Genomic DNA, 27,790 nt, shown 5'->3' on the forward strand with positions numbered 1-27,790 from the left:
ACAGAGGAGGCAAGAATATACAATGGGAGTAAGATAGCCTCCTTAATAAATGGTGCTGGGAAAACTGGACAGCTACACATAAAAGAATGAAACTGGACCATCTTCTTACATCATACATAAAAATAAACTAAAAATGGATTAAAGACCTAAATGTGAGACCTGGAGCCATAAAACTCTTGGAAGAAAACATAGGCAGCAGTTTCTATGACATCAGCCATTGAAACATTTTTCTAGATATGTCTCCTCAGGCAAGGGAAACAAAAGCAAAAATAAACTATTGGGGCTACACTGAAATAAAAAGCCTTTGCACAGTGAAGGAAATCATCAACAAAATGAAAAGGCAATCTACTAAATGGTAGAAGATATTTGCAGATGATATATCTTATAAGGGATTGATATACAACATACAAGGAACTTACACAACTCAATACCAAAAAACTCCCAAATCATCTGATTAAAAAATGGGCAGATGACCAGAATAGATATTCTTCCAAAGAGACATGCAGGTGGCCAACAGATGCATAAAAAGATGCTCAACATCATTAATCAGGGAAATGCAAACCAAAGAACTACAATGAGATACTACCTTACACTTGTCAGAATTGCTAAAATATATAAAAACAAAAAAGCAAGAAATGACAAACATTGGTGAGGATGTGGAGAAAAAGGAACCCTCAAAAAAAAAAAAAAAAAAAAAGGAACCCTCATGCACTGTTGGTGGGAATGTAAATTGGTGCAGTCAATGGAAAACAGTATGGAGTCTTCTCAAAAAAAATTTTGTGGAAAACAGTATGGAGTCTTCTAAAAAAAATTAAAAATAGAAATGCAATCCAGTAATTCCACTACTGGGTATTTACCCAAAGAAAATGAAAACATTAATTCAAAAAGATATATACCCCCCTACATTTATTACATCATTATTTACAGTAGCCAGGGTGTGGAAGCCACCCATGTCCATTGATAGATGAATGGATAAAGAAAGCTTGATACACATGCACAACACACATACACAATGGAATATTAGCCATAAAAAATGAGATCTTGCCATTTGGGACAACATGAGTAGACCTAGAGGGTATCGTGCTAGTGAAATAAGTTACACTGAGAAAGAAAAATACCATGATTTCACTTACATGTGGAATCTAAAAAGAACAAACAAAAAGCAGAATCAGAGCTATAAATACAGAGAACAAACTGATGGTTGCCAGAGGAGAGGGGAATGGGAAGATGGGCAAAATGAGTGAAGAGGAGTAGGAGGTATAGACTCCCAGTTATGGAATGAATAGATCACACAGAATAGGACACATACCATCAATGATATTGTAATAATCTTGTAATGACAAGCTACACTTGTAGTGAACATAGCATAACATGTAGTTGTCCAATCACTGTTTTATACCTGAAACTAAAGTAACAATATGTGTCAACTACAGTTCAACTTAAAAATATATATCTGGAAATGTCGGATAAAATATAACAAAACCCCTGACAGAGCTCCAAAAATACAAAAGGGAATACACCAGGGACCAAACAATGAAAAAGAACTGAGAACCAGAGACAAAAGTGGGTTGACATTGCTGCTACCCAGAGTGGATTATCTCAATAGCCTAAGCCTTCTGTGTTAACTTCCAGGCGAGGACAGGATACAAAGCCCATAGACTATGTGAGTGTGTGGGAGGGAGAGTTGAACCTGAGTCTCATGTGGATGGAGCTGGGATCCTTGAAAGTCTAAATTTCGAGTGGTAGGTTGTCAAAATAAGACATATCTGTATTGTCTCTTCTTTCTATAGTACATCAATTGATCAATTTGGTAGGTGTCTCAGTATGTGAAATGTGATTCTACCTCTAGGAAACTATCCCATAAGGAATAGGATACCTATAAAAATTCTCAGTCATTAATAATGAGTGTGTTTAATATGCTTTATTTGTAAGAGAAAAAAAATTTAGAAGCTGCCCCATGTCCAACAAGAGTAGAATGGTTAAATGATACTATTTAGCCATTGAAAGGAATGGAATTGATCTCCAGTATGAAAATGGAAAGGATGTCAAGACAACATGTTAAGATTTTTTAAAAGGCAAGCTTATAGGCATTATTCAATAGAAACAGAATGGAAACCACATAATAATTTAATTTCAAATTTTCTAGCAGAAGTATTTTAAAATGTAAAAAGGAGTAGGTGAAATTGATTTTAATAGTATACTTTACTTGACCCAATATATCCAAAATATTTAAGTATGTAGTCAATATAAAATTATTGATGAGATATTTTATATTCTTTTTATATAAGTCTTCAAAACCTGGTGTGTGTTTTACACCAACACCATGTCTCAGTTTATTTCCCCCCCTCCCTCCACCATGTCTCAATTTAAACAAACCACATTTTAAGTACTCAGTAGCTGCCTTTTTTTTTTTTTTTTTTTTTTTTTTTTTTTTTTTTTTCAGTAGCTGCGTTTGACTAGTGGCTACCATAAGGGACAGTGCAGCTATAGGACAGATGTATAGTATCCATTTTTTTTTCCCAAATTTTCAAGCAGCTTTAAAACCAGCTATATATAAGTATTGCATAGAAACAGAAAACACTAATGAGATACAAGGAATGACTAACACGGCCATCTCTATGGAGTGGGGTTGTGGGGAAAGGTGTTCAGGGCTTTGTCTATAAACATCCCTATTTGAATTTATTATATGAGGATTTTAATTACTAAAAATTAAGAGTAAAAGAAAATATTTTGGAATTTGATGGTGGTGATGGTTGTACAACGCTGAGAGTGTACTAAAAGTCATTGAATCTTATATTCTGAAATGAAGAAAACTGAATATTTTGTTACATGAATTTTATCTCACTTTCAAAAATATGGATTTAGAAGAAGATATCAACTTTGTAGGGGAAGAATAAGACTAATGTGTTAACAATGGTGATGGGATTATAAATGCTTTTAATTTTTTTCTACTATTCTCCGGTACGTATGTATTATATTTCAAATGGAGGTGGTGGTGGAATAAAAGCAGTTGGGAGAGAAAAGTCTTCTCTCTTGACAAAAATCTGTGGACTTTGGAAACAATACCACGTTCTCATTATACTGGCAGCTACACAAAGGCTAGGCCTTGTCCAGCCTGTGAAGTATACACCTATCTGTACAATGTTTACCTACTGTTTAGTAAAACAAAGAAGCCATTTGCCTTTTGCTGTAGGGTGCCAAATAGCAGAACTGACAACCCTTTCCTTCTCCTTGTCTTTGGATGTTGTACAAACAGGGCTGTGTACTTGCATTTTGAAACAGAACAGCCCTAGGTCTCTAGCTCAGGGTATCTGGCTTCCAGCTTTAGAACTTAAATTCTCTTTGACCTGACTGGCTTCCTGTTCTTGCCTTGTGCTTCTGCTGCTCCACTGGTAAGACAAAGTGGCAAACGCTTGCTTCATTGGAGTGGGGAAGGCAATGTGTTAGATAAGTTCTTCAAAGTACTAAGAGATGAAAGGTCCAGAAAAATAAAAGGTTATTCAACCCCACTGGAGACTCGAATCACCCAAAAGTAAATGGAGAAGAAAGAACTTATGTAACAACCCTTTGTCTTCCAATAAATAAACAGATAGGATTTGAGCCATGGAGTTCCTGAGGCTTCTTTTTTTTTTTTTTTTTTTCTGAGGCTTCTTTTAACCCTTGAATGGACGGTATTAGTCATAGGCTCACTAGAATGCTGAGAATTCTGCTGTGTGTGCTTAGCGAAGTTGTTTTGTTTAGATCTCACCTGACATCTTATTCTCCCAATAACTCCATACAGGTAAATGAAGGAGAATTCACAGGACAAGATAATATTGCACAGATTTTAGTTGCCTCGAAGACCACACTGTCTTCTAGGTATTTGTTGAGTAGGATTTAATTTGTTTCAACCGCCCACTTTGTTGTGACTGGCGTAGAATCTCGTGGACAGGGAAAGGAGTGCAAGATATAGGAAGTAAATATAGAGGTTGCAGAACAAATTGTAGAACCTGATCCCTTCGGTGTTTTGAAAATCTATGATTTATGTCTGTGTATCTATCTTGTATCTATGTATTTATCATATATCTACCTACCCACCTCCTACTCCATCTTGGTGAATGGATAGAAATGGCCAAATCATTACCACTGCCTATCCCCGGCAGTGAGAATAGGGCATATAGAGGTACAAGGAAGGACTCTCACTTTCTATTTTACACATTTTTGTACTGTAAACATTTTTTAATATGTTGTTTTGTACCAAAAGAGATTTAATAAAAATTGCCAATTGTAATCATAACTATACCTCTGACAGTCCTCTCAAATGTCTCACAAAGTGCTCAGAAAGAGTTAACACCGAGAATTCCAGATATTTGAAGTGAGGACAAACTCCTGATCTGGTGGTGGGGGTGGGGGAAGGGTTAGAGGTGAGAAGTAGCAGAAAGTGAAGAGGGGAGGGAAGGGAGGGCTGGCCACCCAGTTCTCACCCTAACCAATAGCACAAAAGTTCCAGGCCCAACGCCCATTTGTGCAGACTATTTCAGGAGTCAAGAATTGCATCTGAGGCCATTGTCGCTGTGACCTGGTAGAGAAGAATCAAGAGAGCTTCCAGGTTTGTCTACTTGGAGGCTGTTTGTCCTTCAGTTAGAAGGTAAAATCTCAAGCCTCAGCTAATCTGGTGGTGGTGATTGGGATGTATGCTTTTTTCTTTATGGTGTATTAACTTCTTTTTCCACAGAGCAGTAAGATACTTATGGAATAGGGCTTTATTTTTACTCATGACAAGATTAACACTAAATTTCTAACAATGTGGAATGGTTTTGCAGATAGAATGGTTTTGCAGAGGGCAAGACACAGTCTGTTGAAGCATTAGGAGACTCTTGGGTAGCCTTCGCATTGAAAGGAGGCAACACATAGTCTTTGATGATTTCACGATTTTCATGTCATCTCCCCTCGGTTTCACTCAGAGCACTTTTATGGGCATTAGGGTTGTACACAGCAAATCTCACAGTAGATAAGAATGCAATGGGATGGTCTTTGCTAACATTATACAGTGGGTTCTTACTTTATTTTCTGTCTCAGGACAAAGTCTTAAAACTCCCCTCATTCACAAGAAAGCATGAGAAATGTAGCAAAACAGTGCAGTTTGGAAAAAGATGTCTAGTGAAATCACCCTGATGTTTAGGTCCAAACATAGCCTCCCAGGATGGTGCTCTGTTCTTGGTGTCTCAGGGACATCCTTTTCCCCATAGGCTTCGCTCGTGATGGACCCATATGTGATTGAGATGAACAGCAACAGCAACCTCCCCTCAGTCCTGGATGTGCATGTCAATATTGGTGGGAGAAGCTCCTTGCCAGGAAAAATGAAAGGCAGGAAGGCCAGATGGTCTGTGAGGCCTTCAGACATGTCTAACAAAACTTTCAACCCCATCCGGGCCATCGTGGACAGCTCGAAGGTGAAGCCAAATCCAAATAAAGCCACAATTGCTCTGTCTATTGGTGAGTTGGGGACACTCTGGGGAGGGGCGATCCTTGTGTCTCACAACTGTTTGGAGAAGATAGGAGTAGAAGGGATGTCTGAGCACTGGGCCTAGAAGAGTAACATCTTGATGGCTTTTTTTTTTCTCTCCCACGAAAAGGCGACCCTACTGTGTTCGGAAACCTGCCTACAGACCCTGAAGTTACACAGGCAATGAAAGATGCCCTGGACTCGGGGAAGTATAACGGCTATGCCCCCTCCATTGGTAAGCTTCTCCTGAGACTCCCTCTGGTGGCTTCCAAATCTTTAGTGTTCTTCTATTAGGAATAAATTTCTAGCAGTTCTCCCTTGCTTCCTTGATGCATGGTTCCTAAAGAGAGGCTAAAGTAAAATGGTCATTTGGATTTGGGGAGGTCTTAGAATGCTCAAACACAGCCAGCAAAGTCCAGCTTTTTTCCTGGTCTTTTTGGCGCACCAGCCCCTCCTCTCTTGGCTCCCTTCACATACTTATTTCTCACATAGCACTCCTATCCTATCATTGCTAATTCTCATATGAAGGCCTTGAGGTTAGTTGCAGCTGCTTGTCTACTGAGTCCTCTAGGTCCTAAATTAATTTACTTATTGCACTATGTTAATAGCTTCTTGGCTTTATATCTCCTTCTTTATACATTCGACAGTTAACTATGGTTCTAATCACATTCAAATGCAGTCGTAACTGTCTCAGATTAAAGAGATAAAAATAAACTAGAATATAAAGAATAGGCTGTCCTCTTGAAGGTTAGAAAGTGGTTTCTGACAGAAAGAAAGTATTCTTATTTAGGTGTTTTTAAAATATATGTTTCAGATGTATAGCTTTATAATATGACAACTGTACATACTACAAAGTGATCACCACCAAAGGCCTGGTTACCATCCATCACCACACAGTTGACCCCTTCACCCATTTTGCCCATATCCTATTCTTTTTTTTTTTTTTCATATCCTATTCTTACTTAGGTGTAACTGTCTCCATCTATTAAATATTTCCACATTAGACATTTTAATAAAATACATGATCCTTTGACTTTATTTCAGTGTTCCACACTGTCTATACTGTACACCTAGCAACATGTTTTCTTTTTTAAAAATTATTTTAAAAAAATAAAAATTATTTTTATTTTTTTATTTGAATATAATTGACACACAATATTACTTTAGTTTCAGGTGTTCAACATAGTGATTCAAAATCTCTATATGTTATGCTGTGCTCACTGAGAATGTAGCTACCATCTGTCACCATACGACGCTATGACAATATCATTGACTATATTCCCTTCGCCGTGCCTTTTATTCTCATGACTTACTCATTCTATAACTGGAAGCTGTATCTTCCTGTCCTGTTCACTCATTTTGTCCATCCTCCTACCCATCTCCCTTTGACAAACATCAGTTTGTTCTCTATGGGTCTAATTTTGCTTTTTTTGTTTGTTCATTCATTTGTTTTTTAAATTCCACTTATAAGTGAAATCATGGAATTTATCTCTCTCACTCTGACTTATTTCACTTAACATGATACCCAATAGGTCCATCCATGTTGTTGCAAATGCAAAACCTAAGTACATATTTCTTTTTTCTTTTTTAAAAGATTTTATTTATTTGTTCATGAGAGACACAGAGAGAGAGAGGCAGAGACACAGGAAGAGGGAGAAGCAAGTTCTGTGCAGGGAGCCCGATGCGGAACTCGATCCTGGCATCCCAGGATCACGACCTGAGCTGAAGGCAGACACTCAACCGCTGAGCCACCCAGGTGTCCCCTAAGTACATATTTCTAACATAGAATACAAATCCAGTTTTATGCTAAAATAGAATTTCAAAAACACTTCAAAGAGGTCTGAGGGACATAATTTTTAGGTTGATTATATATACAGTTTCATAAAACAAAAATAAAAACAAAATAAGACCAAAAATAAAACAAGCTTATAACTTTTATCCCCAAAGTATTAGGGAACTGATTCAACCTGAAAAACCAGAACCAATTCTCCAATTGACAAATATTCAAGAATATGAACATTTCATGCTAATGGAAATATAGATCATAATATATATCTAGGAAAATGTTCTTCCTTATTAATAATTAAGGAAGTGCTGATTTATATAACTTCAAGACATTTATCTTAAAAAAAAAAGACATTTATCTTTAACTACCATGTGGAATATTGTGAAATATTGCATCTGGACTTTATGATTGAATGGAATCTTTTTGGAAAGAAATTTTGCAAAACATAATTTGTGTGATGCTGACTCTACTTCAAGGTCATAAGCCAACATTTGGAAATGTTGTCCAAGAATAGAATTTGAAAGAAAAAATTGTACAAAATCCCTAATCGGTATCTTATATGATCTAAAAAACTTAAAAGGGACCCAATGTATTGAATGCATTGCTTATAAATTTTTTTTAAAAAATTTTATTTATATTATTTATGAGAGAGACACACACACACACAGAGAGGCACAGAGACGGAGGCAGAGGGAAAAGCAGGCTCCATGCAGGGAGCCCGTGAAGGACTCAATCCTGGGACCACAAGATCATGACCTGGGCCGAAGGTAGATGCTCAACCACTGAGCCACCCAGGCATCCTGATTATAACTTCTCAAAAAACATAGTCCCTGGAAGGGATTAGGAATAATCTAAATCTTTCTGTTTTTATGAAAAATAAAACAATCACAGTAACCAAGATGGTGCAGAGTATTTCATAGTTTGGAAAGTTCTCCTTATTATTATACATTTGAACTTTACATACTTTTCATACATACATTTGAACTTATTATAAAAATGTAAAACATAAAGTCAGTCTCTCTTTTCCATTGTGGGTGAGAACTAACCTGAATAGAACTGTGCTCTAAGCAGGGGCAGAAGGTAGCTGGAAGCCCTCTGGACTCTAGGGCATAGTGGTCAGTTGCCAGATGCAAACTTCCGGCTTCTTCCTTCCACTCTTTCAGGCTACTTATCCAGTCGGGAGGAGATTGCTTCGTATTACCACCGGCCCGAGGCACCCCTGGAAGCTAAGGTATGCCTTAGACAGTGTATCAGCTCTGAAACAGTATTGGGCAAACTGTACCTTTTTCCTCATTTCTATTTCACAAGGAATAAATGGTCGCAGGGGTAGTAACAAAAGGTGTGGAGAATTTCCCTGTAGCAATTTGAGGACTTCTCATATAGTGAGGCCACTAATCCATGATTATATTTAATATTATAGTATGATAATGATGTTGCATACAACTTATGTGGTGTCCTGTCTTAAGGAGACTCAAAGAACTCAGAGGCTCCCCTATATTTGATTCTTTGCAAAAGATCATTAAAAAAATGTAATTTATAAACACCACATAAACATTTTAAAGATTTTACCAATAGAATCTTTCTTAAATTTGTAGCTTCCCTCATTCTCCTGAGGTTCACTCAGTTGGGAAGATCGAGATGCTATGGCATATTGAAATGATGGTGGTGCCAAGTTTAAATGCCACTATCCCTCTGTTGTCTACTGTGTGCGTTTGATATTTTTTGACAGAAGTGCCCTCAGACTGCATTTCAGAGAAGAGTCAGGCTTCAAATTTCTGGTCAAAAATAAATAAATAACCAAGTGAAAAAGTCCAAGGTCATAATGATCTCTCATGGAAGCCTATGAGTCACAAATGGCATGTCTTTTTCAAAGTGATTTACTTCTTTTTTTAAAAAAATAAAGATTTATTTATTTATTTATCTGAGAGAGAGAGAGAGAGAGAGAGAGCGAGCAGGGAAGGACAGAGGAAGAGGGAGAGAAAGAATCTCAAGCAGACTCCCTTCTGAATGTGGAGCCTGACTCGGGGCTCAATCCCATGACCCTGAGATCATAGCACAAGCCGAAATTAAGAGCCAGCTGCCTGGGGATCCCTGGGTGGCGCAGCGGTTTGGTGCCTACCTTTGGCCCAGGGCGCGATCCTGGAGACCCGGGACGGAATCCTACGTCGGGCTCCCTGCATGGAGCCTGCTTCTCCCTCCATCTATGTCTCTGCCTCTCTCTCTCTCTCTCTCTGTGACTATCATAAATAAATTCAAAAAATTAAAAAAAAAAAGAGCCAGCTGCTTAACTGAATGAGGTGCCCCAAGTAATTTTTGTCTTTTAAGTGGTCAACATTTTCAAAATTTAGAAATGGACATACATAAATATATTAATTTCTTTCAATTTTGGCTTAGTACAGTCCTTACCACCTTACTGAGAACTTGGAAAGTAAGTTTATTATTGCTTCCCACTCACCTGACAATCTCTTTTCCCCTGTTGCTGTTGGAACCCCTAACAAACTAAACCTTTTATTTCTTCACAGGATGTCATTCTGACCAGTGGCTGCAGTCAGGCTATTGAACTTTGTTTAGCTGTATTGGCTAATCCAGGACAAAACATCCTAGTTCCGAGACCTGGTTTCTCTCTCTACAGGACTTTGGCTGAATCGATGGGAATTGAGGTCAAACTCTACAATTTATTGGTAAACAGCTTTTTAATTTAATTTAATTTAGTTTTTTAAAAAGATTTATTTATTTATTCATTCAGAGAGAGCGAGAGAGAGGCAGAGACACAGGCAGAGGGAGAAGCAGGCTCCACACAGGACGCCCGACGCGGGGACTCGATCCTGGGTCTCACACCCCGGGCTGCAGGCAGCGCTAAACCGCTGCGCCACCAGGGCTGCCCAACTTTTTAATTTTAGACTCAAGTGCTCAATTACTACGTCATAAAAATATATGACCATTATCTTAGCACAGAAAGATCTGGAAGTGGGTGGTGGGATCAGAAACACATTTTATTATTTAGAAGACACTGTTAGGTGAGTATTCCCCTTAAACTTTTCAGAATCATCTTAATCTCACCCTTTCTCCCTCCCCAGCCAGAGAAGTCTTGGGAAATTGACTTGAAACAACTGGAATCTCTGATTGATGAAAAGACAGCTTGTCTCATTGTTAATAATCCATCAAACCCCTGTGGGTCAGTGTTCAGTAAAAGTCATCTCCAGAAAATTCTGGCTGGTAAGTGCATCAGTCCTCATTTGATAGGAGTAGATATGGGGATGGAATCCTTTATCTGTTTCCTGGAATGAGAAAAGAGTCAGTTCCTAGCTGAGGATGGAAATGCAGGAGCTCCACTGGGGTCTCCAGTAAATAGTGTGCCACTGGAATGGTAGAAGTTGTCTACAAGGAGAAAAGGAAACATTTGCCTCATCCCCATATGTGGAAGTGAAGGTTTGAAATATCCATCGACTAAATGGCAGATTTAGGCTCTGTACCCTGGAAGAGTATAAGAAGAATTTATAGTTCTTAAAGAGGAAAACAGGGCGTCCCTGGGTGGCTCAGCAGTTTAGTGCCTGCCTTTGGCCCAGGGCATGGTCCTGAAGTCCTGGGATCGAGTCCCATATCGGGCTCCCTGCATGGAGCCTGGTTCACCTCTGCCTATGTCTCTGCCTCTCTCTCTCTCTCTCTCTCTCTCTCTCTCAATCTCTGTGTGTCTCTCATGAATAAATAAATAAAATCTTTAAAACACACACACAGACACACACACAAACATGAAATGCAAAGTAAAATAAGTCCTGGTAAATATTAATTGCTAAGGCAATTCACCTTAAAAATGATTGTTTCTCTTATTTTCAGTGGCTGCAAGGCAGTGCGTCCCCATCTTAGCTGATGAGATCTATGGAGACATGGTAAGTCTTGGGCAGGGTATATCAATACAATAATCTCAATTCCAAATTATTTCACAGGGCCTTTAGAGGTGGCATCTAGAATAACCAGAAGTAATTCTTAATCATTTCAGTGCAGCAAATCAGTATCCCTCCAGTCTTTTTTTTTTTTTTTTAAGATTTATTTATTTATTCATGAGAGACACCAAGAGAAAGAGGCAGAGACATAGGCAGAGGGAGAAGTAGTATCCCCATCGGGAGCCCAATGTGGGACTCAATCCTGGATCCTGAGATCACTCCCCGAGCAGAAAGCAGACACCCAATCACTGAGCCACACAGGAGTCCCAGTATCCCTCCACTCTTAAAAGTATAAATAGATTTGGGCGCCTGGGTGGCTCAGTTGGTTAAGCATCTGACTCTTGATTTCAGCTCGGGTCGTGATCTTAGGGTTGTGAGATCTAGTCCCTGTGTTGGGCTCTGTGTTGGTCATGGAGCCTGGTTAAGATTCTCTCTCTCTCTCCCTCTGCTCCTCTTTCTCCCCTTAAAAAAGTACATATAGATCTGCGACCCCTTCGCCAGTTTTTTGAAGTCCAAAAAGCTATGAAAATCTGATTATTTTTGAAATTCATTTGGTAGAAAAACCTGATTTAACCTGATATAAAGATATTTGTAGATATTTTATGTATCTCACAGATCCATATATTTGTCAAAAATGTAGGGAAAGGGAGAGAAAAACGTTAATATGCTTGATTAAAAGTGCTGTCCCACACTGCCCTTGGGGGTGTTACATAATATTTGATACATGTGCTACATAACTTATCCAAAATCCAAACAGTTCTGCATTCTGCAATAAATATGAGCCCAGGAATTTCAGACAACACGTTGTGGGCCTCTATTTTATTTTTAGATCTCTAATTCCAACAGGCATTCATTCCTTAGAGCAAGCTTCACTGAGTTGTACATATTCCCAGGCTAGGGTCAATGTCCTCATTGTAGGCTTCCTTTAATCCAGACCAAACACCAGGTTAAATGTCTTAGGATAGTCTCCTTTAAAGTCTGTTGGGCTCCTAGTCATGCTTCAGGGTAGAAATGAGCCCAGAAATGAGAAAGGCCCTCTCCCTAGTTATACAATTTAAAGAGTGGGAGGCATGGGGTTTGGAGGAAAGTAAGCCAGAAGACAACTCTAACAAGCATCTCCTCTCCTCAGGTGTTTTCGGATTCCAAATTTGAGCCTCTGGCTACCCTGAGCAGCAACGTCCCCATCCTGTCCTGTGGAGGGCTGGCCAAGCGCTGGCTGGTTCCTGGCTGGAGGTTGGGCTGGATCCTCATCCATGACCGAAGAGACATTTTTGGCAATGAGGTAAGAGCAATGTGGTGAAATGGTATGTCTAGTTGTGTGTGTGTGTGTGTGTGTGTGTGTGTGTGTGTATTATACTTTGTATGCACAGTGGTTAGGAGGTGATTTTGTTGTTGTAGAGTTGTTTTTTCCCTCTTTGTTTTTGGCCCTATAGTTCTGAGTGCCTGGAAAGATGCCCTTAAGATGGTACTAGTTATTCCTTTCCAGAACTCAGTTTTCTTATACCTGGTTCTGTGAAGAAGTTCCATCTGCTTCTTTTTTTTTTTTTTAAATTATTTTTATTTATTTATAATAGTCACACACAGAGAGAGAAAGAGGCAGAGACACAGGCAGAGGGAGAAGCAGGCTCCATGCACAGGGAGCCCGCCGTGGGATTCGATCCTGGATCTCCAGGATCGTGCCCCGGGCCAAAGGCAGGCGCTAAACCGCTGTGCCACCCAGAGATCCCTCCATCTGCTTCTAATTTTAGGATCACAAAAAAAGGAAACTGTAGCTCTAATCATACCAGGTATTGTTTGCAGGCTTACAGTGTGCCAGTGCTTCAAAATATACTTTTTAATTTAATCCTCATAACAACCCCACAAGGCCAGGATTAGTATTATCTACATTTTATGGTTGAGAAAAATGAGGCACTAAGATGCTGTCTAATTTGCCCGGAGTCACACAGGAGGTGTGTGACAGAGCTGGGCAAAAACCCAGGTGGTCTGATCCACTAGGACCATCATTTCCCCAGAGATTAAAAACCCAATGGGAAAAAAAAAAAGGTCAGAACAAAAGTCCCCAAAGCTGGAATGCTTAAGGAAGGCTAAATAATTAATACATTTGCTGGGGCACTTTAGATCCGAGATGGGCTGGTGAAGCTGAGTCAGAGGATCCTGGGGCCCTGCACCATCGTCCAGGGAGCTCTGAAAAGCATCCTGCGTCGCACCCCTCAGGAGTTCTACCAAAATACTCTGAGCTTCCTGAAGGTAAGGGCAGCCTGTGGCCTTCCACTTTGGAAGTCTCAGGGAAAGCCACCAGTGGAATTAGGAATAATGGGTCCTCATTTCTGCAGCAATATTCCACTATGGGGCTTCCGGTTCCATTATGTGGCATCAGTGCAACCATCTACCCTTACATTTCTCTCATTGGCAATTCACTCTGCTCCTGGCCAAAGGCTTCAGGTGATAGGACTTTCTCGTTGACTCCTTATGCCAGCAGAGCAGGCTTAAATTACCTGCCTTCAGTGTTGGCTCTATTTTTGGTTTTCTTTTACTTAAATCTGGATCCTTGACCTCTTTCTGCCTCCTCTTGTAGTCCAATGCTGATCTTTGCTATGGAGCTTTGGCTGCCATTCCTGGACTCCGGCCAGTCCGCCCTTCCGGGGCCATGTACCTCATGGTAAGTATGTGGGTGGCAAGCATTTGCTGTGGGGCAAGCAGAATCCAGTCTGCAGCACTCACAGAGACAACCAGCTAAGTTTCTGGGCCAGTTAGTTTAGGAATCACCTTGTTCTGAATTGTCCCACTAACATGATTTAACTTCAGTGTTAAAAAAAAAAAAAGAACCCTCTTAAAATGACTTAATGCCTCAATTCAGAAAACCATTTTATGTGTAGATACAGAGAAGATATAAGACACAAATAAGAGGTTTTCCACATGATTGTACTTCTCAACTAGGAATGATACTGGTTCCCTAGAGGTGTTTGAGAATATATGGGAATTTTGTTTGCAGAATGACTTGGGGCGAGTGTGTGAGGGGATGCTATTGGCATTTTGTGCACTGGGGATACTAAATATTTTCCAATGGGTGGGATTGTTCCATGCAGTCAAGAATTGCCTGGCCCATAATGCTTATATTGCCTTTTTAAGAGAAACACTGGCATTCTGTTTGTAGCTCTCATTTATCATGGTCCAGAAAGGAATGCTTCAAAAAACTAAAATATTAATATAAATATATCCTCTCTTCCCTATGAAAAATTCATTGAGCTCCTAAGTGTTAGAACTCTTAGCTACTAGTAGTAGAGTTCCAAGATATTTTTTTAGAGCAGTCCCTACCTTAATTTATAGCTTAGGGAGTTGGCCTGTTTTTTCCCTCCTTCTGATAAGTTTGCCTCTCTCCGTTATTGGTATAGGTTGGAATTGAGATGGAACATTTCCCAGAATTTGAGAATGATGTGGAGTTCACAGAGCGGTTAGTTGCTGAACAATCAGTCCACTGCCTCCCAGCCACGGTGAGTGCTTCTGTCTCTCTCAGGACATTCTCAACCGTTTCTAGAGCCTCAGGAGCTCTCCCTGAGCTGGTCTTTAACCTGATTTTTCTCATCTGCCAAGAAAATGTATTCTTATTTGATAAGATTTAAACTGATGTGTCTTGTGGCCTCTATTTAAAATTTGTTTCTCCTCCATCATTATCTCATCTGTACTGGGAAGAAAAGTTGTGGCCATACATTGTAGGTGAAGGGAAACAAGCTTGTCCCACAAGTTTTCCCACCCTCCAGCCCCCAAACCCCCCTGGAATGAAAGGTTGTTGTTTTTTTTTTTAAGATTTTATTTGTGATGCCTGGGTGGCTCAGCAGTTGAGCAACTGCCTTTGGCTCAGGGTGTGATCCTGTAGTCCTGGGATTGAGTCCCACATCAGTAGGGAGTCTGCTTCTCCCTTTGCCTGTGTCTCTGCCTTTCTCTCTAGAAAAAAAAAATTTTTTTTAATTTGAGAGAGAGAGCGAGAGTAAGCCCAGAGGGAGAGGGAGAAGCAAACTCCCTACTGAGTTGACAGCCCGATGTGGGGCTCAATCCCAGGACTCTGAGATCATGACCTGAGGTGAAGGCACATGCTTAATGGACTGGGCCACCTAGATGCCCAAAGTCAAGGGTTTTTAAAGACAAAAGGGAATGCTTGTATATATTGTTTATAAAGAATTTTGATTGTTTGGTGACAGGAAACTAATCTTGGCTAAATATGATTGGTTATTAAGACTATCACTGAGCAGTCTCTTACTATAGCAAGTTGCAGTAAAAAGTAACTAAGGAGGGATCCCTGGGTGGCGCAGCGGTTTGGCGCCTGCCTTTGGCCCAGGGCGCGATCCTGGAGACCCGGGATTGAATCCCACGTCGGGCTCCCGGTGCATGGGGCCTGCTTCTCCCTCTGCCTGTGTCTCTGCCTCTCTCTCTGTGTGACTATCATAAATAAAAAAAATAATTATAAAAAAAAAAAAAAGTAACTAAGGAGTCCTTGTAAGATTTGTGGTTTGGCCTAGTTCAAAAGTTCATAGTTTCACTGGTGAAGAGGTGCATACAGTCCATCTCCTCAATGACCTCCTGGCTCCATTTTAAAACCTTGTAACATTAAAAGACAAACAAAAGGGGATCCCAAAAGCGCCTGCCTTTGGCCCAGGGCGCGATCCTGGAGACCCGGGATCTAGTCCCACGTCGGGCTCCTGGTGCATAGAGCCTGCTTCTCCCTCTGCCTGTGTCTCTGCCTCTCTCTCTCTCACTGTGTGCCTATCATAAATAAATTGAAAAAAAAACAAAAAAACAACAAAACAACAAAAAACAAAAACAAAAAACCTTGTGACAAAAGTGACACCATTTCATTTCACCTTCCACAGTGTAACTGAGTAAACTGATAGCTCTGAATAAATGACATCGCTGCTTCTTGCTGATTAGGACCCTGGTCATTTTAGGGGAGTTTAGTACCAGATTCAATTGCTATGAGAATAATGGGCTCTTATTTTTGCAGTGCTTCGAGTACCCGAATTTCTTCCGAGTGGTAATCACAGTCCCCAAAGTGATGATGCTGGAGGCCTGTAGCCGGATCCAGGAGTTCTGCGAGCTGCACTACCATTGTGCTGAAGGGAGCCAGGAGGAGTGTGACAAATAGGCCCAAGTCCATTCTCTTGAGTAGGTGCCCCATCTGGGGAGGGCTGGACTAGGCCTTGCTCTTGTTCCTTAAGAGGAATCAGGCACCCCTACTGGGAGAGGGGCCTCGAAAGCACATCAGGGGTTCAGAATGGCTCGTGCTTTCCCCTAGCTATGTCCACATACACACTCTGAATCCCAGATTCTCCTCTCACTCTGCTCTGGAGTGACTCACTCATTCCTGAATATGTCCCCTCCTATATGACTTCCTCCTTTTCTCCTGAGAGTACGAGGTGAGCAAAATTTACTAGAAAGTGGAAGAGACAAGAAAAGTTAAAGCTCATGATGAGAGAAAAAAAGAGATTGAGAAAATTTGTGTCCCCAAACATTTCCTCATATTATATCAGTAAGAACACACTCTCCAGTCAGGTCTAAGGCCCAATTCTGTTACTGCTTCACTTCAGGTATATACCTCGCTTTATGCAATAGAACTATAACGAAAGACGTTGGGAACACATATATTTGGTTAATTGGATTTTAAACACATTAGCAAAATTTCCTGATTTGACGGATCCCTTACAGAAACCTTCTCATTGATTTTTTTTGAAGAATGATTGATTACATGGGGCACCTGGCTGGCTCAGTCCATACATGTGACTTGTGATCTTGGGGTCATGAGTTTGACCCCTTTGGGTGCAGAGATTACATACACACATACATACATAAATAGAATTATTGATTGTAAAGGTAATCAATGGACTTTCTAAATTTAGATATGTGTACATCAGGATTACTTAAAATGAGGGCACATCTATACTTAAAAAAAAAAAGGAGGAATCATAGGACCTTCCAGAAATACTGTGGTATAAGGTCCAGAAATATCCTATCATTTTTATGGAATCATTGCTTTTGCTGTAATGTTGATATTGATTTATTGATATATATATTATATTATCTTTTCATATGTTTTCTAAGAAACATTTATATTGACAAGATCCTTTATTTTGCCAAGGGCATAAATTATTGTTTTTCTTCTTTTTTTAAAAAAAATAAATTTTACTAAGTATGCTCTTTTGTGGTGTGGTTTTTCTCCTCTGTGGGGAATTCATATTTCCAGGTGCTGTTCATTGTTCAGTCTGATTGATGCTTTATTTATTTCTTTGTCCATGTACTGACCTTTGGAGCTATTTAAGAAACACTATGCCTAAAACATTTTATTTGGGAGTTCAACTCTGGCTTCCTACTTTACAAACAAGGCAAACTAAGAAGTTTATTATTATAAACCTCTGGCCTTTGACTTCACACTTTCAACTCTTTGGAATTTCCAATCTCTGGTCCCAAATTCCTATGCTCTGGATCCACTAACCACTCATTAGTGAATGAAACTGAATGGGTTCAGTTGACCCAGGAAATGAGAGGTATTAAATATCTTTCATTAGGGGCCTTTTGCCTGCATATCCTCTTAGGCACAGTTGACTAGTTTTTCCCTCACAACTTCCCTTAGAGGAAAGCATCAAGTTATCTTGCGAGGTTGGGAGGAGGAGCATACCATCTTCAGTCTGGAGATTAGTCACTAAGAGAAATTTTCCTTATCTATAGAAGAGACACATCAGGTCTCAACCCTGCCAGTCACACCCAGTTAGTTTCCTTTACAAAAATAAACATCGAATGTCCGCATGGAGTGAGTTCCCACTAAAATTTACGTTTTAATTTTCTTTGGCAAATCCAGAGGGAACATAGAACAATTGAGATGATAAAGATTTGTTTCCTGTATGCCATCAATGCCAAGAATTTTCCCAAAGCGCCTTTCCCCCTATACCTCCTTGGCACCAACCCCTGAAAGATCTCCGTCCAGAAATCCACAGGAACACTTGGTGGTTTACACAAGACATTTGATCTTAACATGTACATATAATTCTATCCAGCTTTACTGGATTCTACTCAGACTTCTTAAACATCCGAATTTCATGTCTATGTTTTGATAAAGGAGTCAAGGAAATACTCAAACATTAAAAAATAATAATAATAATAATACACGCACACAGCACATTTCAAAAGATGCAAACGAACAAAACCCAGAAACATTCCTCATGCCTGTCCTCCGGCCTCCCAGACCCTTGTCCCCTGAGGTGACCAGTTAGCAGTTGCTGGTCCCTTCTTAGAGATTCTTCTGTGCATCTGTAAACGTGTGTGTTTTCCTTTTCTCCTTTTTCAAAGTAACTATTACTCAGCTTTATAATTCAGCTTTCTATGGAAGACAAAGAAAGGATATTTCTGAGGCGCCCATCACCTGGGTGTTTCTAGATAAAAAGAACCCCAGGGCCGGGCTGCTTGCAAACAAGATTAAAATCCCCCCCGGAGAGAGCTTCTCGATGCTTCGCGGGCAGCTGCGGCAGGAGGGTGGGTGGCGTCTGAGCTTCCCAGAGAAAGCAATGCGTTCAAGTCTGTGCAATCACCCTTCTTTCTAAGCCAGAGCACCGCCCATCGGGTAACTGGCCAGTATCCCACGGCTGGTACCAGCCCGCCTCCCACCCCAGCCCCACGAGCCCTCAACGCCAAGGCAGCGGGCGGGAGCAAAGCCGAGGGAGGAGAAGCTACGGCTGCGCAGGCGCTGATGCAAGGGCGGGCGGGCGGAGGGGGGCGGCGGTGCAGCCCGGGGCGCATGCGCGGTCCCGGGCGCCGAAGGGCCGCTCAGGGCGCAGGCGCAGAACGCGAGCAGCCGCCGAGCCTCGCTCTAGGTGGCAGGTGCTGGGTTTTCCTCAGTTGGGGAGGTTTCCCTTCTGTTGCCTCCTCCAGCTTCATTCTCGGACCCGCACCCTGTGGAGAAGTTCTCTTCCTCGTTTGCCCGCTGTCTGGGCCACATGTGGCAGGAGGCTTCCCGGAAGCTGACACATCCCTAGGTATTGTAAACACCTGTTAAATAAGTGAACTGTACGTTTTTCTTTTCCTCACCCTGGGCCGCCCCAGCGAGTCCGATGAGAGGCAGAAACAGGGATTCCCGGTAGCTGTTAGTAGCTGACAGCAAATGTGTGGTCCCTGGAACTTTTTTCCCCCCAAAGAATTGTGTCCTTTATAATCCTGAGTACCTGGCTTGTAGGTTTGGATCTCTACTTGGGCAGGAAAATGAATCCACCGCTAGGCTCCACACACTATCCGTATTACTACCAGAAGGGGCTGTATGTTAAGTACCCTAAAGGTCGACCTGAATTCCCGGTGCCTCTTATTCACGCTCATTTATTTTAAACAATTTGGGTATGTTTACAAGCAAGTTTCATAGGGTTTCCTAGAACCTACAAATCTGCCTGATTTCTGTGGGTCAGATTGTTACACAGCACCTTCCAAAGAAGAATTGAGGTATATGGGATCCCCGGGTGGCTCAGCAGTTTAGCGCCGGCCTTTGGCCCAGGGAGTGATTCTGGAGTCCTGGGATCGAGTCCCACGTCGGGCTCTCTGCGTGGAGCCTGCTTCTCCCTCTGCCTGTGTCTCTGCCTCTCTCCCTCTCTGTCACTCATGAATAAATTAAAAAAAAAAAAGTATATCATGTGGGAGATGATGCTATTTCTGCTAAGGAAACAGTGGGATGAACTAGCAAGTATGTCTTAATTTTTGTCAGTGTTTCAAGCATGGGAAAGAATTCTTGCTCTTTGAGACGTTTACTCATTTGGTAACTGAAATGCAAAGTACTTTTTGGAATTCAAGGGAGGTAGGTTATTCCTTATTTAAAAAATAAATTCACAGGAGTTCTTACTTTGGCCGCACACATACTAAAATTGAAACAATACAGAGATGAGCATGGTATTAGCAGTGCAAATTCGACAGCACCTTAAAAGGATTATACACCGGGGCGCCTGGGTGGCTCAGCAGTTAAGTGTCTGCCTTCAGCCCAGGGCGTGATCCTGGAGTCCCGGGATCGAGTCCCGCATTCGGCTCCCTTCATGGAGCCTGCTTCTCCCTCTGCCTATGTCTCTACCTCTCTCTGTCTCGTGAATAAATAAATCTAAAAAATAGATAAATAAAAGGATTATACACCATTTGGTCATGGGATTAATTCCAGAAATCCAAGAATCTTACAACATAAGAAAATCAATCAACGTAATACACAACCACGACGAAATGAAGGGTAAAACAACACATCATAGATGCAGACAAAGCATTTGACAATATTCTACATTCTATTATGCTAAAAACAGTCAAGCTAGAAATAGAAAAAAATGACATCAACATATTATAGGCCATCCATGAAAATCCATTGCTAACATCATAATAGTGAAAGGCTAAAAGCCTTTCCAAGGATGCCCACTCTCACCAGTTCTACAGTTGTATTCAACACCATATTGGAAGTCCTAGCCAGAGCATATAGGAAAGAAAAAGAAATAAAAGGCATCCAAATTAGAAAAGAAGCAGTAAAATTATCTCTATTGTTAGATGACATGATCTTATAGATAGAAAACCCTAAATAGTCCATGAGAAAACTAGAGCATATCAACTATACATCAATAAAAAAATAAAAATTAAAAGCAAAATTCATTAAAAAAACCCAACCTAGTACAACTAACAATTGAATTCAGCAAAGCTGCAAGATTCAAAATCAACACAAATCAGTTGTGTTTCTGTATATTAACAACAATCTGAAAAGGACATCAAGAGACTCATTTAGCATCAAAAAGAATAAAATACTTGGAAATAAACCTAACCAAGAAGATGAAAAGTGAAAAGATGCTCAATATTACTATTCATCAGAGAAATGCAAAACAAAACCACAATGAGCTATCATCCCATGCCCATTAGGATGATTATAAAGAAAGGAAGGGAGGGAGGGAGGGAGGAAGGAGAAAGGAAGAGAGAAAGAAAGGAAAAGAAAAGTGCTGGAAAGGATATGAAGAAATTGGAACCGTTGTCCACTGTTGGTAAGAATGTAAAATGGTACAGCCACCATGGAAAACATTATGGCAGTTTCTCAAAAAATTAGAAATGGAACTACCATATGATCCAGCAATACTACTTCAGGGTATATATCCAAAATTGAAAGCAGGATGTCAAAGAGATATTTGTAAATCTATGTTCATAACAGCATTATTCACAAGAGTCAAGAGGTGGAAGCAATCCAGATGTTCACTGATGATTGAATGAATAAACAAAAGGTGGTGTATACATGCAACAGAAAACTATCCAGCCTTAAAAAAGGAAGGAAATGCTATAACATGGATAAACCTTGAGAATATTATGTGAAGTGAAATAAGCCAGTCACGAAATGACAAAGAATTTATGATTCCACTTCCACGAGGTTATCTAAAGTAGTCAATTTCACAGAATCAAAGTAAAATGGTGATTACCAGGCATCTTGTTTTGTAGGTATAGAGTTCATATTTGCAAGATGAAAAAGTTGTGGAGATTTCTTTTACAACAATGTGAATATACTAAACATTACTGAACTGTACACTTATGCTTAGTTAAGGTGGTAAATTTTATGCTGTTTCTTTTCTATCTAATAAAAAAAAAGTAGATCCTAAGAGTTCTCATCACACGGAAGGAAACAATTTTTTTTCTTGTTTGCTGTATCTATATGAGATGATGGATGTTAATTTACTGTAGAAATCATTTCACAATATGTATCTTATGCTGTACCCCTTAAACTTACATAGTGCTATACGTCAATTATATCTCAATTAAACTGGGATAAAAATTGAAAGCCACAAAAATGTAAAGTTTTTTTGTCTGTTTTATTTTCTTATATATGTTCAGTGCCCTGAACAGCCTCTGACACATAATAGGTACTCAAACCACATTGGATGAATGAATGAATGAAAAATACAAAGACTAATATATTGCCATTACTTTTTATCTTCTTGTTAAGTAAACTTGTTAAGTGGTTACTTAACACTTGTTAAGTGGTTCAACCACTTGTTAAGTGGTTCAACCACTGAGCCACCCAGGTGATCACTGATCTGACATTTTATAATAGAAGTAGACAAAGTGGGAATCCCTAGGTGGCTCAGCAGTTTGGCACCTGCCTTTGGCCCAGGGCATGATCCTGGTGTCCGGGGATCCAGTTCCACGTCGGGCTCCCTGCATGGAGCCTGCTTCTCCCTCTGCCTGTGTCTCTGCCTCTCTCTCCTCTGTGTCTTTCATGAATAAATAAATAAAATCTTAAAAAAAAAAGTCGACTGTCAGTTTGGCTTCCACAAGTGGAAGATAAGAAATTTCCAGTGTAATTTATATGCTACACTAGTCCTCTTTAAGAACTTTGGTTCAGGGATGCCTGGGTGGCTCAGTGGTTGAGTGTCTCTGCCTTTGGCTCAGGTTGTGATCCCAGAGTCCTGGGATCAAGTCCCACATCAGGCTCCCCATAGGGAGCCTGCTTCTCTCTCTTCCTATATCTCTACCTCTCTCATGAATAAATAAAACCTGTAAAAAAAAAAAATAAGAATTTTGGTTCATGTGTTCTCTAAATAATTTTGAGTTCTGACTTTGAAATTTTTAAACACATATAAAGTACAATTAACACCCATATACTCGTCATCCATTATCAAGACTGCCGTATTTCTTCTTTCCTGCTTGCTGCCTTTGTTGAAGGATTATAAAGTAAATCCTGGGCATGTGTTGTTTTCCCTCAAACTCCTGGTATGCATCTCCAAAACTGTAATTGCTTAGTCACAGTGACGCATTACACCAATAATTAGATCTCTTCAGTTGTCTTCAAAATGTCTTTTATAGTTGGTTAATTAAAATTAGGATCCAAACAAGGTTCAAACTTACTTTTAGTTCTCTTAAATCTCTTTTAATCTTTTCATGCCATTGACTTGTTGCAGAAATCGTTGTCCTGTGGAATGAATGTCCTACACTCATTTTAAGTGTGTTTGTTTGCTTCCTGCTGCTGTCATTTAACTCATTCTTCTAAACCCCAGATGTCCATTAAATGGAATTTTAACTCTAGAACATGCATTTTCAAAAGGAATGATATTAGAAAATTTACATCATTCCTTTTCTCTCTTGATCTTGTATTTCGAGTCCATGTTTGCCCCCAATTTTGTGTTAATGTAGTCCTTTATTATCGCCGAAAGTGTTGTATTGATCATATTTCTCTTCAACAAAAATATAGACTGAAATGGCAGACTGCTAGGTATCCTGACACCCATTTCTCCTCTTTTTCGGTAGTAAAATACCTGGACAGGAAACCCGTTTCATGTGAATTTCTCAACTTGGGGTCCCAGACTATTCAGATAATTTGAACATCAAGCCCATGTGAAGGAACACTCATGATTAGATTCTTAGGGGGAGAGGTTTTTTTTTTTTTCCTTCCCAGAAAAAGGAAATTTCTTTTGAATCCATCTTTTCATTCATGTTTAGTATTTGGAGGGTCCTGACTTTGTGCAGAGTCTAAATTTTAACTCCCTGCCTTACATGGGCCTAAGGTCTCCCCTCCTAGTATTAAAATCCAAACCCTTGGGTTGCTGAGCTAGTACCAGCGTAAGTGTACTCTTATTGTTCTGCTTTTCAGTTCCTCTTTACCTTTGTGCCTTGGGAGATTACCTTATTGTCTTGCAAGTTTAGCTCTAATCTGAAAATATTTGTTAGAGTTGATCCAGCATATCTAGGTGTTTTGAAGGCAAAACATTTTCATATGTTATCTAGTTTCTGATATGGCTCTAGAAACTGCCATACTTGTAGCTCCCTCTAATCTGATGCTTCCTCCTTCCATTCTTTCCCCCTGGAATCCTTATTCCAATGCAGATAAAATTCCCCGTCATTCCCAGATTCTTTAGAATGTTCCTTTACCTCTTTGCCTTAACTGTAACTTGGCTGTTCCCCCAGAGACACTGCCATGCCTAGAGCCAGTTCAAACTATCTCTCTGAGGGAGTCCTGTGATAACCATCCTTCTTTAAAATATAGGCTATATTATTTTATACCCTTTCTGTGCACTTTCCTTTGTTTACTTAGGACCTTGAGACGTGGGACATTTCAACATTCCTGTGACTAATACCCTAACTTCCAGGCCTCCTGCTGGTCTTAAACTGGAGAAGCTATAAATCCTACCCCAGGGATGCCTGGGTGGCTCAGTGGTTGAGCATCTGCCTTTGGCTCAGGTAGTGATCCTGGGGTCCTGGGATTGGGTCCCGCATTAGGATCCCTACAGAGAGCCTGCTTCTCCTTCTGCCTATGTCTCTGCCTCTTTTTCTGTGTCTATCATGAATAAACAAATATAATCTTTTAAAAATCCCTTTGTTTTAAAATATATCATTAATGATACAATTAAAAATCATACACCCCTGGGGGCACCTGGCTGGCTCAGTCAGTAGAGCCTGTGACTCTTGATCTCAGGGTTGTGAGTTTGAACCTCACATTGGGTGCAGAGACTACTTGCAAATAAAATCTTTTTTTTTTTAATTTTTTTTATTTATTTATTTATGATAGTCACACACACACACACACACACAGAGAGAGGCAGAGACATAGGCAGAGGGAGAAGCAGGCTCCATGCAGCGGGAGCCCGATGTGGGATTCGATCCCGGGTCTCCAGGATCACGCCCTGGGCCAAAGGCAGGCGCTAAACCGCTGCGCCACCCAGGGATCCCTGCAAATAAAATCTTAAAGAAAAAATCATCAGGACACCTGGGTGGCTCAGTGGTTGAGTGTCTGCCTTTGGGCTCAGGGCATGATCCTGGAGTCCCAGGATGGAGTCCCACATCGGGCCCCCTGTATGGAGCCTGCTTCTCCCTTTGCTGGTGTCTCTGCCTCTCTCTCTCTCAGTGTCTCTCATGAATAAATAAATCTTTAAAAAAAAAAAACCATATACCCTTGAATAGACATTTCTCGAAAAAAATATGCAGTGCCCAACAATTTTATAAAAAGATGACTGACATCATCATTGGTCATTAAGGAAATGCAAGTCAAAACACAGTATAATATCACTTCTCATCCACTGAGATGACTTGTAACAAAAACAAACAATAAAGTAACAAGTGTTGGCAAGGCCATGGAGAAATAGGAACTCTTGTTTGTTGGTGGTGGGAAAGCAAAATGGTATAGTTTTTTTTTTTTTTCAAAGAGAATGAACGTATTTATTGTTCCTAAAATAATTTTGCCAGTTTTACATATTACATAGTCACAGTATTAGAATGTAAAACCAAGTAGCAGATGAAATTAAGATACCATGTCCATTTAGCCCATACTCAGCACATTGAGAAACGCCATCTACAACACAGATTTTTCATCTGGCTAATGCTCTCATAAAATGATGCATATTTCAAAGCAACAAATGTTCATTTCTTTGTATTGCCAACAAGCCAGAAAATCCACCCATTTCCAACAGCAGACTGAAATAAGATCTCCACAGAGGAAAAAGAAAAAACAAAACACACACAAAAAAACAAAAAAACCTGACTGTTACTGAAAATACATCACGTGCCACACCTTACGCTACAGACTTTTCTCATATGTCATCTAATTTAAGGCTGACAATTATATAGTAACTGCTTCTATTTTTACAAAATTCGGGGTAAAGAATAGCTCATGTTTCTAGTATAACAGCCTAAATAAGCAAGAAAAAAATTAATAAACTAATTACAAAGATGCTTCAGGACCGCTTTCAAGCAGAAGTGTTGAAACATGTAAAACCAGTTAGCTAATTTCTTATGACATAGAGGCATTTAAGTGATCATATGAAGACATCGTTTTCTTTCCTGGCTTTTAGCTAATTATAGGGGAAAAACACACTTTGTAAAAAATTTATTTTAGGTGAAATAATCCTAAAGCCTCTTAGAGTGAATACTATATAGAACTATGTTTCAAAGAACATTTTAACCTCAACATATCAATATTTTCATAATATGACCAATTCTATAATTTTATACAGGTGTTTGCAACTTTTTTCCTAGTTTAACCTACTGTTGATAATAGCATACATACAAAAAGTGTATGAATCATGATTCTAACAAGGTAGAAGTTTTCATATGATGCATATAAATCGAAAAAACAGAAATTACTAGCATCCACTAACATCCCTTGTGCTCTGACACCAGAGATGAGTTTTGCCTTCACAGATGTTTTTTAATCTAGCAAAGCTGTGATAAATTTGTTGTGACCTTTACTGAAGTATTTCATTTCTGCTAGCTCTTCCATTTCTTCACTGAAGAGACAAGATTATCCCATGCGATCAAGGAAAGTGAACCACCAGAGCTTTAGATCTGTTGCTTAGAAGTTTCTCGATATCCCTGGCTGCAATTTCCACCAGCTGCCGTGCATTATTTGGTTCCACAGTATACAAATCTTGATACTTTTCATAAATATCAACAAGCTGATTGACTCCACTTGCTGTCTTTGCCAGTGTGACAAGATCTTCTTGCATCTTATCCACCCATGACTTGATAGTGACGGCAGAAGGGAAGGGCTCCGCGGCGGCGGGCCGGACCAGCGCCGCCTGCACGAGCGCCAGCGCCAGCGCCAGGGCCAGCAGGCGGCCCGCAGCCCTGCTCGCGGTCGAGGGGCCGGCGGGGCGCGGGGGGCGCGGGGGGCGCGGCGGGGCGCGGCGGGGCGGGCGGATCCGACTCCGGCTCCTGCTCCTGCTCCGCGCCTCCGCCGCCATCAGCGGCCACTCGGGAACAGAGGCGGCGAGTCCCCAAAATGGTATAGTTGCTATGGAAAACAATCTATTGATTCTTGGAAAGATAAACATACAACTATAGCAGTTCTACTTGCAGGTTTATATATATCCATAATCATACAGAAGGATCCAATATACTTTTCACCTAATTTTCCCCTACAATAAAAACATCGTGCAAAGCTGCAATACAACATCACAAACAGGATATTAACATTAATACAGTCAAAATACAGGCAATTTTCATCACATTTCATCACTACTATGTGCCATTTAAAAAATATTGAAGATGCATGAAAAGTATATTGGATCCTTCTGTGTTACTTCTCTTAACTGTTTGTGAATCTACAATCTAATTATCTTTAAAAATTAATTACAAAAATATCATACCAGCCAAAATCAGTTTCATTAGAAAATATAGAACATGAACTCATGAAAATTGGAAATGACATTTTTCCAGGCTTTTTGATTAAATTTTTTGAATAGGTGGTATAGTCATAAAGGTCAGAAAATTTCAAGGATAAAGAGTCATACAGTAAAAGTTGTCCTTTCATCCTTATTCCTCATCTCCAATCCAACCTGCTTTATTCCTTATGGGGTCACTGCTTTTAGTGTCTCATGTATTCTCCATGGTGTATAGGCGTATACAAACACATTCGAATATAGATTTATATATTCTCCCCTTAATATAAAAGATAGCATGAAAAAAATATAAAAGCATGAGTCAGGATCTTGTGCTTTGATTTTTTTCTTTAAATATACATATATGTGGGACACCTGGGTGACTCAGCAGTTAAGCATCTGCCTTCAGCTCAGGGCATGATCCCAGAGTCCTTGGATGAGTCCCACATCGGGTTCTCTGCAG

General features: G+C 40.1%; 1 protein-coding gene and 1 long non-coding RNA gene across 2 annotated transcripts in view; one reads left to right on the forward strand and one right to left on the reverse strand.

Annotated features, from left to right (window-relative positions):
• The window catches only part of LOC140628405 (uncharacterized), a 30,751-nt gene extending 21,604 nt beyond the window's left edge, over positions 1 to 9,147 (reverse strand). The window contains exon 1 of the long non-coding RNA XR_012026653.1: positions 8,318 to 9,147. This is a non-coding gene — a long non-coding RNA (uncharacterized lncRNA). The remainder of the gene's footprint in view (positions 1 to 8,317) is intronic.
• On the forward strand, positions 4,484 to 17,393 carry TAT (tyrosine aminotransferase). The gene is made up of 12 exons (XM_072817745.1): positions 4,484 to 4,627; positions 5,229 to 5,475; positions 5,616 to 5,720; positions 8,435 to 8,502; positions 9,794 to 9,952; positions 10,349 to 10,487; positions 11,106 to 11,158; positions 12,342 to 12,494; positions 13,331 to 13,459; positions 13,788 to 13,871; positions 14,605 to 14,703; positions 16,209 to 17,393. Exons 2-12 carry the CDS (start codon positions 5,241 to 5,243, stop codon positions 16,347 to 16,349), a joined length of 1,365 nt encoding a protein of 454 aa, XP_072673846.1. The 5' UTR covers positions 4,484 to 4,627; positions 5,229 to 5,240; the 3' UTR covers positions 16,350 to 17,393.
• Positions 17,394 to 27,790: the final 10,397 nt, after the last annotated feature.

This window comes from Canis lupus, chromosome 3, assembly GCF_048164855.1.
Source record: "Canis lupus baileyi chromosome 3, mCanLup2.hap1, whole genome shotgun sequence".
Lineage (NCBI taxonomy): Eukaryota > Metazoa > Chordata > Mammalia > Carnivora > Canidae > Canis > Canis lupus.

What these genes read in the sequence shown, in the direction of transcription:
- TAT (XM_072817745.1), top strand. Translation starts at nt 5,241, where the DNA reads ATGGACCCATATGTGATTGAGATGAACAGCAACAGCAACCTCCCCTCA. An exon ending in CGGCTATGCCCCCTCCATTG is followed by an intron (nt 5,721 to 8,434) that starts GTAAGCTTCTCC and finishes CCACTCTTTCAG; the next exon opens with GCTACTTATCCAGTCGGGAG. An exon ending in GAGACATTTTTGGCAATGAG is followed by an intron (nt 12,495 to 13,330) that starts GTAAGAGCAATG and finishes GGGGCACTTTAG; the next exon opens with ATCCGAGATGGGCTGGTGAA.